Source organism: Salmo salar, chromosome 10 (genome assembly GCF_965601325.2).
Source record: "Salmo salar chromosome 10, fSalSal1, whole genome shotgun sequence".
NCBI classification, from domain to species: domain Eukaryota; kingdom Metazoa; phylum Chordata; class Actinopteri; order Salmoniformes; family Salmonidae; genus Salmo; species Salmo salar.
The window spans coordinates 82,274,881-82,289,998 of record NC_138300.1 but is presented as its reverse complement, the minus strand read 5'-3'; the positions used below and the strand labels follow the sequence as shown (position 1 = coordinate 82,289,998).

General features: G+C 43.7%; 1 protein-coding gene across 2 annotated transcripts in view; it reads right to left on the bottom strand.

Annotated features, from left to right (window-relative positions):
- Positions 1–15,118, bottom strand: part of pparab (peroxisome proliferator-activated receptor alpha b) — a 55,949-nt gene that overhangs the window by 21,762 nt on the left and 19,069 nt on the right. For both annotated transcript variants that reach the window (XM_014124067.3, NM_001123560.1), the window contains 1 exon segment: positions 598–840. In XM_014124067.3, coding sequence (XP_013979542.1) covers positions 598–793 — 196 coding nt within the window. In that variant the 5' untranslated portion in view covers positions 794–840.

Here is a 15,118-nt window from a genome sequence, read left to right as displayed (position 1 = left end):
GCTTATGAAAGGATCACTACACCGTAGGCTACTCATTCTTACTTTAAGAAAAAAAAAAACATCCAGTCAGCGGGAGTCCTGTGGGCGAAAACAGCTCGTTGACGAGAGAGGTCGAAGGAGAATGGCAAGAATTGTGCCAGCTAACAGGTGGGCCACAAACAGACAAATAACAGCGCAGTACAGTGGTGTACAGCGTAGTACAGTACAGAACGGCATCACGGAGCGCACAACTCATCGATCCTTGTCACAGATGGGCTATTGCAGCAGACGACCACACCAGGTTCCACTACTATCAGCTAAAAACAAGAAGAAGCGACTCCAGTGGGCACGTGATCACCAACACTGGACAATTGAGGCGTGGAAAAATAGAGCATATTTGGGATGAGCTAGAACGGGCTGTTTGCAACATGAATGTACCGCCGTCCAATCTGCAGCAACCGCGTATTGTCAGCATGGACCAACATCCCTGTGGAACGTTTCTGACAACTTGTAGAATGCCCCGAATAATTCAAGATGTTCTGGCGGCAAAGGGGGTTCCAACCCGGTACTAGATGGTTGTACCTAATAAACTGTCCAGTGAGTGTATATCTATCTTACCTAGAACGGTGGATCCTTCGGAGCCGTTACTCGACTGGGACTGGTACTCAGGGACATCCAAGGAGCTGAGGGCGTCACCGTCGATGGACTGGGAGATGTCCTGCAGCTCCTCCATGCCCCCAAGGAAGTCCCCACACACCGGGCTGCCCAGCACCGAATCCTCCAGGGGGGACGGCGGCCGGTAGTGGCTCGCCATGTCGTCCACAATGGAGGACAGGACCAGGGGGGGGATTACTCATCAGACTGGAGAGACAAGAGGGGAGAGTGAGAAAGCGGGTCAGTTAATGGAGGGTCTGAACACCAACAAGCGTTCCTAATGAAGTGTATCCCTGACGACAAGGATGGAACACACTCTGTTCTACATGCTATTACAGGCTCTATACACACTCAGTTTGCACAATCGATGTACAATAAATTTGGCACAATGGTGTATGGGGCATACGTGGCCCATACAAGTAGGAGGAGCCTTCAGCTCTGCAACACATATCTAGTGACACAACACAACACAGCCTGGTTAGGTCTGGTCCCTCAATGGACTCCTAATTTTAGAGACAGCAACCGGATCCCTCATACCCACTGTTATGGGGGAGAGGGAGGGGGGGGGGGGCAGAACGTATGACTCTGGGCTGGGCCGGATGAGGGGAGGGGCTGGAGGGGTGATAAAGACCTAATGGTTTTGGGTAGAATTTACCCTCAGTCACGGGGGAGGAGGAGCTACTCCATCTGAAACCAGCTTGCAGTAAGCAGCCTGCCAGGGCTTGACCCTATTGAGGCTAAGTCTAATCTTAACAGACTCCATGCAGTACTCACGTCTATTTTGGACTCTGGTCAATGGTGTCTAACAGTTACATGCACCTTCAAAGAGAATTCCAGCCCCACACCTCTCAATGTATTCCCATGTCACAGATATACCAATAAGAGAAATATATAGCACTTCGTTGAATCATAGTGTACAGCTGTAGATCCAAGTCAACACTGAAATGCATTGCGTTTCATTGAAGCATACTGTGGGTATATAATAGCTGCAGGTCAAAGTAGGCACTGCAGCGGGCATTACGAACAGTGTTGGTTAACCCAGGAGAAATAGAGCTGGCCTCATTAGCTAACATAGTCCTGCTGCTCCCAGAGGTCTTCATTTAGAGGACACCTTGTTTCAGGACATTCAATTCTCTCATTAATATGTCATCACAGCACAGGCCTTCCCATGACATCCACAGTGCCAGGTAGTGAAGAAATACAGTACCTAGGTTAGACTGATGTGCCAATGTAGATCTTAAACAATGAACAGAGTTGGTGTAACAGTACGTAGCAGTTGACACTACCAATGCTGGTTCTGACTGACTGGTTGGCTGACAAACTGATTGGCTGACTGACTGACTGGCAAACTGTTTGACTGACAGACAGACTGGCTGGATGGCTGGCTGACTGATTGAATGGTTGACTTGCCCACTGACTGACTGGCTGACTGACTATGGCTGACTGACTATGGTTGACTGACTATGGTTGACTGACTATGGTTGACTGACTATGGTTGACTGACTATGGCTGACTGACTATGGCTGACTGACTATGGCTGACTGACTATGGTTGACTGACTATGGTTGACTGACTAGAGACATTGTGTAAACAGACACCTGTCACACAGGGTCTCTGGTCACAGCTCACCCTTTATGGTTAGTCTCCACAGACATGACTGACACACTCAATGACCGCATGACCCCCACCAGCAGCTATGCACTCCAGTACTGCCCTACTCCACTATGCCCTAGTCCAAGAATATAACTTCTAAATGCCTCATGAGCTTAGTTCCACTGTCACACCCCATCAGAACCCAACACATGAGCCCGTTTTACTCCATTGTTTATAAACAATGGCATTGTCAACAAACACTGTATAGCCTCAAAACATGGTAAAAAATATTTCATTTTGATATCCTGGATGGTCAGTCCTTCCATCCATAGCCATAGTCTATGAATTTGAGAGTGGTTACATTTCTACAGACCCATCCCTCAGCTTCTTACCAAAACACGGGTATGGTGTCACTTTAACCTAGGCTGACAGATGTGAGGGGGTAGGGTGGGCTGGTCAGATAAACAGAATGAGAGAGAGAGAGAGTCAGATAGAGACATTGAGAGAGAGGGAAGGAGAGATTGAGACAAAGAGAGACAGCAAGGCAGTGAGAGGCAGAGAGAGACAGAGAGAGTAACAGAAAAACAGATCAACATAGGGAGACAGAGAGAGAGAGAGACAGAGAGAGAGAGAGAGAGACAGAGAGGAGAGAGAGAGACAGAGAGAGTAACAGAAAAACAGATCAACATAGGGAGACAGAGAGAGAGAGAGAGAGAGAGAGACAGAGACAGAGACAGAGACAGAGACAGAGAGAGAGAGACAGAGAGACAGAGACAGAGACAGAGACAGAGAGAGACAGAGACAGAGACAGAGAGAGAGAGAGAGAGAGAGAGAGAGAGAGAGAGAGAGGAGAGAGAGAGAGAGACAGAGAGAGTAACAGAAAAACAGATCAACATAGGGAGACAGAGAGAGAGAGAGAGAGAGAGAGAGACAGAGACGGAGAGAGAGAGAGAGAGAGAGAGAGAGAGAGAGAGAGAGAGAGAGAGAGAGAGAGACAGAGAGAGAGAGACAGAGAGAGAGAGACAGAGAGTAACAGAAAAACAGATCAACATAGGGAGACAGAGAGAGAGAGAGAGAGAGAGAGAGAGACAGAGACAGACACAGAGAGAGAGAGAGGGTGAAGAGGGAGAAAGGACGCCAGGCGGTTCCTACGGTAACAGCAGTGCTTTGTCCCAGAGGTCAACCAAGCCTGCTGAGGAGGGCACTGCACATACTGCACCGAGGACAAGCAAGGTCATCTGCGTGCGTGTGTGTGTGCGTGCGTGCAAGTGTGTGTGTGTTAGGGTTGTGAGGGGGAGGGAAGGGCTCTGGTCTAACCCCGGGGGACTGACAAAATACCTCTCCCATCAGCCACTGGGATAGCCAAAATCGGGAGGGGAAAACATTCCAAAACAACAATCTACTACCACTGCAATCTATTACCACTGCAAGAGTCTCAGAAAGGTGTACTAGGAACAAAAAACAGAGAAAGGTGTACTAGGAACAGAAAACAGAGAAAGGTGTACTAGGAACAGAAAACAGAGAAAGGTGTACTAGGAACAGAAAACAGAGAAAGGTGTACTAGGAACAGAAAACAGAGAAAGGTGTACTAGGAACAGAAAACAGAGAAAGGTGTACTAGGAACAGAAAACAGAGAAAGGTGTACTAGGAACAGAAAACAGAGAAAGGTGTACTAGGAACAGAAAACAGAGAAAGGTGTACACGGGGACAGAAAACAGAGAAAGTTGTACTAGGAACAGAAAACAGAGAAAGGTGTACTAGGAACAGAAAACAGAGAAAGGTGTACACGGGGACAGAAAACAGAGAAAGGTGTACTAGGAACAGAAAACAGAGAAAGGTGTACTAGGAACAGAAAACAGAGAAAGGTGTACACGGGGACAGAAAACAGAGAAAGGTGTACTAGGAACAGAAAACAGAGAAAGGTGTACACGGGGACAGAAAACAGAGAAAGGTGTACTAGGAGCAAAAAACAGAGATCAACGTAGGGAGCCCACATGCAGTCTAGTTGGTCTAATACCCCTGCTTTATTATCGCTGTGCAGGCATTATGCGCTGTCTCCACTGCAGAGCCCTGAGACATCCTGTAAAGCAGTCCCCATGTTGTGGGAGAGCTGTTATAGGGGCAAGTTCTAAACATGACACAGGCATGCAGACTGCAGACAGGTAGAGGGCTTCTAGTCAGAGCTGTGTAAAATAATTGTTGGCAAGCTGAGCTTTTATGGTTCAGCTGAATTATTGACTGTTGTCTCATAGTGCAGAGTGCTGGTGGAATATACAGGATGGTATACAGTGGCTTGCAAAAGTATTCAACCCCCTTGGCATTTTTCCTATTTTGTTGCCTTACATTAAAATGTATTTTGGGGGGATTTGTATCATTTGATTTACACAACATGCCTACTACTTTGAAGATGCAAAATATTTTTTATTGTGAAACAAACAAGAAATAAGACAAAAAAATTGAAAACTTGAGCGTGCATAACTATTCACCCCCTCAAAGTCAATACTTTGTAGAGCCACCTTTTACAGCAATTACAGCTGCAAGTCTCTTGGGGTATGTCTCTATTAGCTTGGTACATCTAGCCACTGGGATTTTTGCCCATTCTTAAAGGCAAAACTGCTCCAGTTCCATCAAGTTGGATGGATTCTGCTGGTGTACAGCAATCTTTAAGTCATACCACAGATTCTCAATTGGATTGCAGTCTGGGCTTTGACTAGGCCATTCCAAGACATTTAAATGTTTCCCCTGAAACCACTCAAGTGTTGCTTTAGCAGTATGCTTAGGGTCATTGTCCTGCTGGAAGGTAAACCTCTGTCCCAGTCTGAAATCTCTGGAAGACTGAAACACGTTTCCCTCAAGAATGTTCCTGTATTTAGCGTCATTGTTTTCCTTCCTTCAATTCTGACCAGTTTCCCAGTCCCTGGCGATGAAAAACCTCCCCACAGCATGATGCTGTCACCACCATGCTTCACTGTGGGGATGGTGTTCTCGGGGTGATGAGAGGGGTTGGGTTTGCGCCAGACATAACCTTTTCCTTGATGGCCAAAAAGCAATTTCTTTGTCTCATCTGACTAGAGTACCTTCTTCCATACATTTGGGGAGTCTCCCACATGCCATTTGGCGAACACCAAACGTGCTTGCTTATTTTTTCTTTAAGCAATGGCTTTTTTTGGCCACTCTTCCGTAAAGCCCAGCTCTGTGGAGTGTACGGCTTAAAGTGGTTCTATGGACAGATACTCCAATTTCCACTGTGGAGCTTTGCAGCTCCTTCAGGGTTATCTTTGGTCTCTTTGTTGCCTCTCTGATGAATACCCTCCTTGCCTGGTCCATGAGTGTTGGACCAGGCAAGGAGGGCATTAATGCTTGTTGTGGTGCCATATTCTTTCCATTTTTTAATAATGGATTTAATGGTGCTACGTGGGATGTTCAAAGTTTCTGATCTTTTTTTATAACCCAACCCTGATCTGTACTTCTCCACAAATTTGTCCCTGACCTGTTTGGAGAGCTCCTTGGTCCTCATGGTGCCACTTGCTTGGTGGTGTTGCAGACTCTGGGGCCTTTCAGAACAGGTGTATATATACTCAGATCATGTGACACTTAAATAAAGTCCACCTGTGTGCAATTTAACTAATTATGTGACTTCTGAAGGTAATTGGTTGCACCAGATCTTGTTTAAGGGCTTCATAGCAAAGAGGGTGAATACATATGCACGCACCACTTTTCCGTTTTACATTTCTTAGAATTATTTTTAAACAAGTTATATTTTTTCCGTTCACTTCACCAATTTGGACTATTTTGTGTATGTCCATTACATGAAATCCAAATAAAAATCAATTTAAATTACAGGTTGTAATGCAACAAAATAGGAAAAACACCAAGGGGGATGAATACTTTTGCAAGGCACTGTACATGCTATAAATAGAACACACAGAGGGTAGCTACATTTTGGCACACAGCTACTGGACGAAGCCTTCGGCTGTCACCATAGGAGAACACTCTTTGATTCAAGGTAGAACCCTTTTTGGTTTCCGGTAGGACCCCAACATGGTTCTACCTGTTCTCCTATGGGGACAGCCGAATAACCCTTTTAGGTCCCTTGTTTTCTAAGAGTGTGTTGCTACGTTCCAATAAAGGTGACCAAGCAAAAAAAAAAAAAAAAAATGTATGAAATTGTATGAAATGTATGCATTCACTACTGTAAGTCGCTCTGGATAAGAGCGTCTGCTAAATGACTAAAATGTAATGTAAAAATGTAAGTATGATGGAGGCCACTGTGTTCTTGTGGACCTTCAATGCTGCAGACATTTTTTGGTACCCTTCCCCAGATCTGTGCCTCAACAAAATCCTGTCTCGGAGCTCTACGGACAATTCCTTTGACCTCATGGCTAGGTTTTTGCTCTGACATGAACTGTCAACTGTGGGACCTTATATAGACAGGCGTGTGCCTTTCCAATTTTTTGTTTTTTTATTTCACCTTTATTTAACCAGGTAGGCTAGTTGAGAACAAGTTCTCATTTGTAACTGCGACCTGGCCAAGATAAAGCACAGCAATTCGACACATACAACAACACAGAGTTACACATGGAATAAACAAAACATAAAGTCAATAATACAGTAGAAAAAAAGAAAACAAAAAGTATATATACAGTGAGTGCAAATGAGGTAAGATAAGGGTGTTAAGGCAATAAATAGGCCATGGAGGCGAAGTAATCATTTCCAATCAATTGAATTTACCACAGGTGGACTCCAATCAAATTGTAGAAACATCTCAAGGATGATCAATGGAGACAAGATGCACCGGAGCTCCATTTCGAGCCTCATTGCAAAGGGTCTGAATACTTACAGTTGAAGTCGGAAGTTTACGTACACCTTAGCCAAATACATTTTAACTCAGTTTTTCAAAATTCCTGACATTTTATCAGAGTAAAAATGTCCTGTCTTAGGTCAGTTTGGATCACAACTTTATTTTAAGAATGTGAAATGTCAGAATAATAGTAGATAGATTGATTTATTTCAGCTTTTATTTCTTTCATCACATTCCCCGTGGGTCAAAAGTTTATATACACTCAATCAGTGTTTGGTAGCATTGCCTTTAAATTATTTCACTTAGGTCAAACGTTTTGGGTAGCCTTCCACAATCTTCCCACAATAAGTTGGGTGAATTTTGGCCCATTCCTCCCGACAGAGCTGGGGTAACTGAGTCAGGTTTGTAGGCCTCCTTGCACGCACACACTTTTTCAGTTCTGCCCACAAATTTTCTATAGGATTCAGGTCAGGGCTTTGTGATGGCCACTCCAATACCTTGACTTTGTTGTCTTTAAGCCATTTTCCCACAACTTTGGAAGTATGCTTGGGGTCATTGTCCATTTGGATGACCCATTTGCGACCAAGCTTGAACTTCCTGACTGATGTCTTGAGATGTTGCTTCAATATATACACCTAATTTTCCATCCTCATGATGCCATCTATTTTGTGAAGTACACCAGTCCCTCCTGCAGCAAAGCACCCCCACAACACGATGCTGCCATCCCCGTGCTTCACGGTTGGGATGATGTTCTTCGGCTTGCAAGCCACCCCCTTTTCCCTCCAAACATAACGATGGTCATTTTGGTCAAACAGTTCTATTTTTGTTTCATCAGACCAGAGGACATTTCTCTAAAAATTACGATCTTTGTCCCCATGTGCAGTTGCAAACCGTAGTCTGGCTTTTTTATGGCAGTTTTGGACCAGTGGCTTCTTCCTTGCTGAGCGGCCATTCAGGTTATGTCGATATAGGACTCATTTTACTGTGGATATAGATACTTTGTACCGGTTTCCTCCAGCATCTTCACAAGGTCCTTTGCTGTTGTTCTGGGATTGATTTGCACTTTTTTCACCAAAGGACGTTCATCTCTAAGAGACAGAACGCGTCTCCTTCCTGAGCGGTATGACGGCTGCGTGGTCCCATGGTGTTTATACTTGCGTACTATTGTTTTTACAGATGAATGTGGTACCTTCAGGCATTTGGAAATTTCTCCCAAGGATGAACCAGACTTGCGGAGGTCTACAATTTTTTTTCTGAGGTCTTTCTTTAGATTTTCCCATGATGTCAAGCAAAGAGCCACTGAGTTTGAAGGTAGGCCTTGAAATACATCCACAGGTACACCTCCAATTGACTCAAATGATGTCAATTAGTCTATCAGAAGCTTCTAAAGCCATGACAACATTTTCTGGAATTTTCCAAGCTGTTTAAAAGTACAGTCAACTTAGTGTATGTAAACTTCTGACCCACTGGAATTGTGATACAGTGAAATAATCTGTCTGTAAACAATTGTTGGGAAAATTACTTGTGTCATGCACAAAGCAGATGTCCTAACCGACTTGTCAAAACTATAGTTTGTTAACAAGAAATTTGTGGAGTGGTTGAAAAACGAGTTTTAATGACTCCAACCTAAGTGTATGTAAACTTCCGACTTCAACTGTATAGCCACGCAGAACACTGAACATCCCCCGTGCCGTTTCATGCTCTGGAATTGTGAGACAGAACAATATGTCATTGTGAATAGTGAACAAAAGTCAATGCATCTTGGCCCTCACAGCTAACGTCCATTTGGAGAGCATAAGGTGGGGAGTTTTTGAGTCAGTTTGCTCTTGATAGCTAGCAATAGCATTAATTCTTAGTTTCACAGTGTTATCTGACAAAGGCATTGATGTGAGTTTCTGTGCCTCTGCCTCCCCACACATTGTTTTCACCATATCATTTGTGGCCGGTATTATCAAAGTCTCTGCAATAGTGTGCGGTTTCATAGCATAGCGGGCTTAGCCATTCACCGTGGGAATGGTTCAAGTGTAACGGTCAAGTGCGGCCTTTTCCCACGAACTGGTTGAACTTTAACTTTTAGATTTTAATGATTTTCATTTAGACTAAGGTTAACCACATTACAATGATTGAGAGACAAAGATATTATAATTGATTTATTTTACCAGGATTTTGGAAATTCTCCCGCGACCCCATTTTCATATCAGTCGACCGCTAGTTTGGGAACTGCTGATCTGACATTACATTTAATGCCCCCAAAAAAGTTGCAGTTTTAGCCTACCGCCCAATGAGACCTATGCAATTGCAATGGCCAATGTGCATTTTGCACACTTCGTATTTCAAAGCCATAACAAATATCTTGGTTGTAAACATTTGAGTTGAGAAATAAAAAGTATACATTCAGAAAGCCGAGAACCTTCTCTCTAACTGTGACAACAGGATAGCTGTGTTTCCCCCCCCCAACTGGATTTTTAAATGTTATACTATCAAAACACTTTTTTCCCCCGGAAAAGAGACAGAGTGGCTCGTTTGACACAGCAGTAGGCCCAACTGAAACAGGCACAGGGGAAGGCAGACATTTTCATTACAGGAATCATGAGGATACTGTACTTTACTGTTTGACCAAATCGTGGTTTTAGCCTTCCAAAAAAATAGGACGTTTTGAATGAGGTGACCATGTAGGACGTGCAGCTCGCAACGACGCGACCAGTAAAAGAAAATGTAACTCGTAGAGCCAAGTCAAAGGGTCGCAAAATGAGACAAAAAATGCTATATAGTGTAGTACTTTTGACCAGGGCCTGCATAGGGCTCTGGTCAAAAGTAGTGCACTATGTAGGGAATAGGGAGGGGGGGATTTCGAACACAGCCTATGTGTTTGCAGTGTTTCCTTTTTCAAATCAAATCAAATTTTATTATTAACATGCGCTGAATACAACAGTGAAATACTTACTTACGAGCCCCTAACCAACAACGCAGGTTAAGAGCAGCAGTAAAAAATAACAATATATACGGGGGGGGTGCCGGTACAGAGTCAATGTGTGGGGGCACCGGTTAGTTGAGGTAGTATGTACATGTAGGTAGAGTTATTAAAGTGACTATGCATAGATGACAACAGAGAGTGGCAGCGGCTCGGCGTCTTGACCGTGCCCAATGAACAAACAGAAGAGTGGCCCTTATCTGAGCACACTGTTACGCCAGCCACCAAGCGCCCAATCATCTCTAAGGAGACCGGTCAAAGTGCAGTGTAATGGGTGAGATGATAGACACTGCACTGGCTGGGGGGATTTTTCAGCAGGAGTTTAGTAGGTTTGTGACAGGGTCACCCATGTGATGTGATATCTGAAGGTTCAAAACTACAATACTAATGAGTCGTTTACCTAACTCATGTCAAGGCCACTTCATTTAATGTCAACATGAACTCAGTGCTCCCTTTAGGCCTACTCTATGGGTTGAGATGAATGGAGGCAGTAGACATATGTCCCAGTTCTACTGCACTGCAGCTAGGTCACTAGGGCTCCACTGTCTGTCACCATCTCAGTCACTTTACTCCATTTACAGAGTAAATCAAGTCTACATACACTGTAAAAAAAAAGCCAACTTAACCAATTGCTTAAATCAGCGTTATTATTCGGGCCGGGACAATACCAGTACCGCGATACTCGTTAGTAGCGTGGCAAGGAAACCAAACACAAACCAGATTTAACTTCTTTAGGAAAACCGCCATAATGTTGGAAACAAACATCATTATGTTGTCATCCACCGTCACATTTGTTTATTTTCCAAATGATAGAACACAATATTGTAGCACACAATATTTTACATACAGCAAGTTTTTAAAGGACCAAAGAGTTGGGTCCGCTTTGTGTTTTCCTTTTTGCCATGGAAAAAACGAGGTGAAACAAATGATAAGGGAAAGTTAGCTGTCATTTCAGATTTTGATGTGACTGGGTTAGCTGTTAGCTGTTTTCTAAAACCCAATTACACTCTGGAGTAGGGATAGAACCCTCACCGGGTATATACACTGAGTGTACAACACATAAGAAACACCTGCTCTTTCCATGATAGACTGACCAGGTGAATCCAGGTGAAAGCTACAGTATGATCCCTTATTGATGTCACAGGTTAAAAGAGGGATTTTTAAGCCTTGAGACAATTGAGACATGGATTGTGTATGTGTGCCATTCAGAGGGTGAATGGGCAAGACAAAAGACTGAAGTGCCTTTCAACGGGGTGTGGTAGTAGGTGCCAGGCGCAACCGGTTTGTGTCAAGAACTGCAATGCTGATGGGTTTTTCACGCTCAACAGTTTCCCGTGTGTATCAAGAAGGGCCCACCACCGAAAAGACATCCAGACAACTTCACAACTGTGGGATGCATTGGAGTCAGCATGGGCCAGCATCCCTGTGCAATGCTTTCAACACCTTGTAGAGTCCAGTCAGTTAAGAACAAATTCTTATTTTCAGTGACAGCCTAGGAACAGTGGGTTAACTGCCTTGTTCAGGGGCAGAATGACAGATTTTTACCTTGTCGGCTCAGGGATTCGATCTTGCAACCTTTCGGATACTAGTCCAACGCTCTAACCACTAGGCTACCTGCCACCCCAAATTCAGGCTGTTCTGAGAGCAAAAGGAGGTGCAACTCAATATTAGGAGGCTGTGCTGTACTCTACTGGGCTGTGCTGTACTCTACTGGGCTGTGCTGTACTCTACTGGGCTGTGCTGTACTCTACTGTTCTGTGCTGTACTCTACTGTTCTGTACTTTACTGTTCTGTGCTGTACTCTACTGGGCTGTACTTTGATGTCCAAACTTGTAAAACATAGCTATGATTTGTTCAGATTTGGTCCAGTCCAGACCAACCAAATTTGGTCTTGTTTGGGGGCAGAACTCATTAAAATAACAGCCAGTGTGTAGATTAATGCCCAAAGAAGGATATTGCATATTTCTACCTTCGTGTACCTATTTAGGATACATCACCATGAAGAGAATGACATTCATATCCATAATTATGCATTTATATGTAGTACAGATCAGGGGCACGTTAGCACAATTCCGTTACATGGTGGAAATCCACTTCACTAACTGTAGTTGAATAACCCAAAAATATTTATTCAGAAATCAATGTGTCATGTCATAGGCGACAACCCATTCTTTTAGCAGACATCATTGAATCTTAATTCGTTGCAGACATTTAACAGAGTTTTTGGAAAACGAGGACACTGAGGGAAATTTTACTGTTACTGATTTCACTGTTACTAAATGCTGTTACCAAACTTTGCATCTGCATAGTTATTCCAGTAAATGTGTTTTTGTAGAATGTTCAGTGTAAATTGTTAAAAGTAGTCATTGTGCATGTATTGTATGGTTTGTTAAACTTTGAAATCAATGTTTTTTTCCTTTGGCATACATTTTAAGAAAACATTTTAGTTTCGGCGCAATTGCCCAAATCTATAATCCGGAATAGAAAAATGTGTGAAAAGAAACCTTTATAAACAACTTTTCCAGAGTTTACCAAATTGACTCCATATCTCCCGAAAGGTGCGCTGGGATCACGTGGTAATCACGCATGGCAGCTACTATGGAGTATGGGGACTAGGGAATGAGCACCGGAAAATTGGGATTTAAACATTTATTTTACCGTACTTCACACATTTTATAACTCGTGACGACTGCTAAGGCATTCTGGATTATAGATTTGCCTTCAGTGATGGGACAAGTTTCTTGGAAATAGGTAAACCAGAGGGTTGGTAAGTTTTCGGGGGGGGGGGGGGTGGGGGGGGGGGGGGGACAGAGGGCGGGTACGTTTTCGGGGATATGGGATGTAGCCTTCAGCGTTGGGAGTCCAATGTGTACAGGTCTCTCCTTCAGGCCAATTGTCATGTACAGTCCGCCGCTGGTTCATAGAAGCATTGAGAAATAAAACATTAAACCCAAACATTACATAAACTCCTCCACTGGACTTTGTCTCATGACTTGACAGCAGGTCCAGGTCCAGTGTCATACTGATAATCACTGTAACATTATAATAGGTCAGAGAGAGGTCATGAACAAAGCAAACACATGAACTGTAACTCTGTAACTTCACCCCATAACTCCAACACAGGTAAAAAAAACAACAACAAAAAACATCTTTATAAACTTGGGACCCGAGTAATAACCTAAATATAGAATAATGGTCTGGAGTCTTTCCTGGGCTTACTGTGTCCACGCCGGTACCGATACAGGTGGATATTCAGTCCAGTTGGTATTCTGCTGCCCTGAATAGGCCAGTGTGTAGATATGGCATAGTTAGTGACGCTGAGAGTACATGGAAACGTCAGGTCACACTGTCCCGTAATGCCAGAAATGTTTAGAGTTGAACCAGTGGCAGCCTTTCTTTCCCCTCTCTTTCACTCTCTCTCTCCCTGTTGCTCCAAGCAGCACTTGGTAAAAACAATGTCCTTAAGCTACACCTCAGCTCTGTGCCAAACTCTTGGTGGCCATGTTGAGCTTATTTCCAAATCAGCCAGCAGGATCAGATGCAGAGCAGCGTTACAAAACAACTCTGTGCTCCTTGCAACTGTACTGTACATTTCAGAGTGGGGAAAGACAAACGGCAGCAATCTGTCCCAGCTATTTTATCCACTGGACAGCTGGAGGACTGGCTGAAGAGGAAGGAATTCTATCTGTACAGCACAGTCAGTCACTACACACTATATTCTCCAGTAAGAGCAACACAATAGCCACAGAAAGCCAAATATCAAAACCATAATACACTGAATATTGCCCACATCGTTAGTCACCTATGGTAAAGAAGAAAGTACGTTTTTAACATTCACTGTTTACTACTCCCTCTGTCTTTGCTGATTTATTGTGTGTGAACACAAACTCCCAGATACACAGAGATACAACTGTCATGGAAAAGTGGACAAGACAATTGCACATACCTCCTACCTTGCCTAACTGAGACATAGAGGAGTGTGTCCCTAGCCAGCCACTGTGCCAAGCTGCTCAGGCCTGGAAATTGAGTTGCACAGGAGGGTCTATCTACCAGGACTATTAATGTGTGGATTGGGTTGGCAGGAGCCCTGGCTAGCAGCTGACAGCCAAATTTCATCAGCCGTTGTCTACACGTGCTCTCTGACTGACTGACGAGGATGGAGTAGCATATGTGACATCGATAAGAATGCTTGACGGTAAAGCTTAGGATTTGGCTGATATTGACAGGGTGAGTTGTGTTTCTTCAGAAAGTAGTCATACCCCTTGACTTTTTCCACATTTTGTTGTGTAACAGCCTGGATTGTTACAGCCTACACACAATACCCCATAATGTCAAAGTGGAATATGCTTTTTGAAATTTTTACAAATGAATTAAAGATAAAAGCTGAAATGTCTTGAGTCAACAAGTATTCAACCCCTTTGTTATGGCAAACCTAAATAAGTTCAGGAGTAAATATGTGCTTAACAAGTCACATAATAAGTTGCATGGACTCATCTCTACCCCAACAATTATCTGTGTGGTCCCTCAGTCAAGCAGTGAATTTCAAACACAGATTCAACCACAAAGACCATGGAGGTTTTCCAAGGCCTCACAAAGAAGGGCACCTATTGGTATATGGGTAAAAAAAGCAGACATTGAATATCACTTTGAGCATGGGGAAGTTATTGGTTACACTTTAAATGGTGTAGCAATACACCCAGTCACTACAAAGATACAATCGTCCTTCCTAACTCAGTTGCCAGAGAGGAAGGAAACCTGGCCTGCTGGCCCCCCTACCTCTGAGGAAGCACAGTTCCCGCTCAGCCCAGTCAAAACTGTTCGCTGCTCTGACACCCCAATGGTGGAACAAGCTCCCTCACGGAGCCAGGACAGCGGAGTCAATCACCACCTTCCGGAGACACCTGAAACCCCACCTCTTTAAGGAATACCTAGGATAGGATAAAGTAATCCTTCTAACCCCCCCCCCCCCTTAAAAGATTTAGATGCACTATTGTAAAGTGGTTGTTCCACTGGATATCATAAGGTGAATGCACCAATTTGTAAGTCGCTCTGGATAAGAGCGTCTGCTAAATGACTTAAATGTAAATGTAAATGTAAACCGCTCAGGGATTTCACCATGA